This window comes from Nannospalax galili, unplaced genomic scaffold (genome assembly GCF_000622305.1).
Source record: "Nannospalax galili isolate Female #2095 unplaced genomic scaffold, S.galili_v1.0 scaffold713, whole genome shotgun sequence".
Taxonomy (NCBI): Eukaryota; Metazoa; Chordata; class Mammalia; order Rodentia; family Spalacidae; genus Nannospalax; species Nannospalax galili.
In genome coordinates, this window is record NW_008333780.1 from 695141 (window position 1) to 698880 (window position 3740).

The 3740-nt window shown below is 50.7% G+C and overlaps 1 protein-coding gene across 1 annotated transcript in view; it reads right to left on the minus strand.

Annotated features, from left to right (window-relative positions):
- Gpx7 (glutathione peroxidase 7) overlaps nucleotides 1-3503 on the minus strand; it is an 8900-nt gene extending 5397 nt beyond the window's left edge. Inside the window, exon 1 of the mRNA XM_008828428.3 lies at nucleotides 3239-3503. Coding sequence (XP_008826650.1) covers nucleotides 3239-3373 — 135 coding nt within the window. The 5' untranslated portion in view covers nucleotides 3374-3503. The remainder of the gene's footprint in view (nucleotides 1-3238) is intronic.
- Nucleotides 3504-3740: the final 237 nt, after the last annotated feature.

The window sequence follows — 3740 nt, forward strand, 5'->3', positions numbered from 1 at the left end:
ATAAGGTCACTAAAAACCATGAAAGGAGGCTGTCGAGATAGCTCAGTGGGTAAAGGCACTTGCTGCCAAAGTCTGACAACCTGAGTTCAATCCAAGGGATCTACATAGTGAAAGGGAAGAAATGACGCCTACTTTAGTGGGTAAAGGCACTTGCTGCCAAAGTCTGACAACTTGAGTTCAATCCAAGGGATCTACATAGTGAAAGGGAAGAAATGACGCCTACTAGTTGTCCTCTGACCTCTACTGGCATGCCATGACACATATGAGCAACCGCATGCACGTGCACACGCACACACACATACACACACACACAACGCCATAAATTTTTTCATAGTTTCCCATGGGGCAAAAATCACCCACAGTTGAGAATCACTGAGCTACATGACTAAAACCACTGAGCGGAAACACCTTCATGTCGCCCTCACAAACCAAGGAAAGACCCATTCCCTGGGGCCATGAGGTGTCAGAACAAGAACAACCTTCCCTTTCGCACACTCTTCCCCAGGTGTTGAGAAATTGGGACTCCCCAGTTAAGGGTCTCTTCTACCTTTTTTCTTGCTGGATCTGAATGAAACATTAAAAAAAATGTTTATTTTTAACCTACATTAGCTGTGTCTGCCTAATCTTTGGGAAAGGGGAAATCTTGCTTCTAGTTCCATCCTGGAACCAAAACATAGATCATCCACGTACATACAGCTAGTTTACATATGTACATACTCATGTACAGAGACAGACCCAGATGTGTACACAGAAACAAGCAAATAAACCACACACACACATGTTCCACCCTATAACTATAGGTACATAACCCCACACAGGAAGTAAGCACATTCCTAAGGTCACCCATCATTCACATACTAAATGACTGTCATCCAGTTAGCCTCATGGCTGTCACCAGGGCTAGACTCAGGATCAGGTTTATAGTAGTAGACAGCAATGTTTGGTAATGAAAGAATGAAGGTATGGGCCAATCAACAGACCTAGACTGGGTTAACAACTTCCCTGGATTAGCTATTCCCTGGTTTTCCTCTTAAAATTTTATTTATTGATTTGTATTTTATGTGTATGAGTATTTTGCCTGCATGTATGTAAGTGCACCCAGGCATGCAATGCCCATAGAGGTCGTAAGTTGGCATTAGATCCCCTGGAACTGGAGCTAAAGACAGTAGTTAGGTGCCATGTGGGTGCTGGGAACCCAAGTCTTCTGCAAGAGCAGTGTTCTAAACTGCTAAGTCATCTCTTCAGCCCCACTTAAACTTTTTTAATTTATTTTTATTTTATGTATACGAATGTTTTGCCTGCATTTATATATGTGTACCCATGCACACAACCAGGTTTCCCGCTGAACTTAGCAATTAGAGGCAAGGATTCTGGGGTTGTACTGCCTAAGTTCAAATTCTAACTCTACTTATTTTTGTCTTTTATTTTGTTGGGGGTGGGGAAGGTGTGCCATGGTGCACATATAGCGGTCAGAGGACAACTTGCAGGAGTCGGTTTTCTTCTGCCACCATGTAGGTCCTGGGAATCAAACTCAGATCCTCAGGCTTGGCAGCAAGAGCCTTTCCCACTGAGCCATCTCATGGAGCCTTTGACTTTATCTTTCAAAACAATTAGTTTATGTAATTAATATTTATTTATTTATTTTTGAGACAGGGTTTCATTATGCAGCCTTGGCTAGCCTGGAACTCAATGTGTAGACAGATCAGGTTGACCTCAAACTCACAAAGTTCCACTGACTCTGCCTCCCAAATGCTGGGATTAAATTGTGCACCACCTCAGCCTAACTCTGTCTTTTAGTAGCTGAAAAATCTTGTCCCTTTTTGTTTATCTCTTTTACTATTGGGATCACCTTGTTTACTTTTCGGGGCCTAGTTTATTGTTTTCTCCTCATAAGCTTGATTAAGGCAGAAACTTCTGTTTTGTTAATCATTATATACCTCCTTGAGCTTGGGCTACTACTATCTAGTATACAGTAGGTGTTGAATAATGAACAATGAATTAATGGCTACGGGCTCTCTGGCAAGCTGCACTGGAGGAAAGGGGAAGCCTGACTGGGAATAGGCTCTGCTCTGCTGTGTTAGGACAGGTTCCTGATGTCCTACCAGTACCACAGCACTCTAGAGCTACCAACTGCTTCGCCCACGTCCTTTTTACTCAGAATTCACAGCATCCTGGGAATGGGTCAGGTCAAAGATGACTACCTCCAGCATATAACGCCCAGCCACAACTGAGAATTTCTTTGTTCCTAAAGATGGCCTTACTTTCAAGCAAAGTTTGTTGCTAGCCATTCTTTTGCGGTCCATCCAAATCTGGATGCTTGGGTCCCTATGCCCATTGGTGTCCAACTCCATATTTTTCCACACCGGGGTGTCCAGGTTCAGTTCAAGAGGCACATTTGGAGGATTCTTTATCATACGGTGTAGCTGCTGCGCCTCTGAACTTAGAATTCAAAGTCACTCTAGGTTCTCCCTGGTCCATTCTGCCTGGGAGTTTATATCCCTCAAGCACAAATTCCTGGTCCCTCCCCCAACCTTCTTGCTGTTTAGCTTCACTGCTTGGATTTGGCCAGCTTTCTTTGGAATGATCTCAGTCTTGCTAAAATCCTTTCCTGTTTCAAAGACCCAACCCTGACACACTTTCTGAGATTCCTTGTAGTTAGGAAGAAGCCCACGCTCCTGAGTGACTAGCACCTCTGCCTGAATTTTCCTCTAAGGGGTGGGCTTAGGGGCCCAAGGATGGGAAGGGTGCGGGGTCGGGTTCCCTGGCAGGACCGCTCGCTTTCTACTGCTGTGACTCTCTACCCATACCCTCTCTGGGCCTTTGTGCTCGCTCTAAGGAAGGCCCATCGAAGGGTCCTGTGTATCTTAGATGACTCGCTCCACCCTGCGCTTTCCTCTCTCCGTGTTTCTCTGGGCACACTACCAGCAGCTCCGTCGGTTCCAGGCGCGGAAGCCGGGCTGGGGAGGTAGGGTTGCTCTGTCCCGGGCTGGGGGCATTGACCTTGCGGGCGAGCTGGCGTGCCTGGGCGAGCGGGTGGCTCCTGCGACGTGCCACGTAGCGGCCGGCTGGAGACGGCCTGGGTGCGTCGGGAGGACCTCGGGCTGGGATCCCGGAGCGGGTGGCCGGAGGCGGGCAGCCACGCTGGGCGGGGAGCCGGGGCCCGCAGCCCCCGGCCCGCAGCCCCCGGCCCGCAGCCCCCCTGCCTCGAGGCGCCTGGCCGCAGGGGGCCGTCACTCACCGAGCCGCGGTACTTCTCCAGCGACACCAGCTTGCCCCGGATGTTGACCACTTTGAAGCCGTAGAAGTCCTGCTCCATCCGTGCGCAGGCCGCTGCCGCCAGGAGCAGCCACGCCGCCGCCCCGACCGACCCCATGGCTGGCTTCCGAGGTGGCGGCGTGGCGAAGGCAGAGGTGGCGGAGGCCCCGGCGTGGGGGGCGGGAGGAGGCGGCCCGCCGGGCAGGACGCGCCCCCTTCGCGTAGCCTCTCGGATCAGAGGCCCGGCTCTGCGCCTCAGTTTCCCCAGCCGTTCTGCGCAAGCGCCGCCCTCTGCGGGGCAGCCCCGGCTTCTGAGACCCAAACCCTCTCTGAGGTTCGCTCTGCCTCTGGATGCGGCGACTTGGTGGAGAGGGAGAGGAGAAAACCCGAGTGTGAGCTCAGCCCCTAGTTAATGTGGGCCTTAGGAGGCTCGCTCTACAACCAACTCTGGGCCCCAGTTTCTCCCGTGGACTCCACCTAGTCCA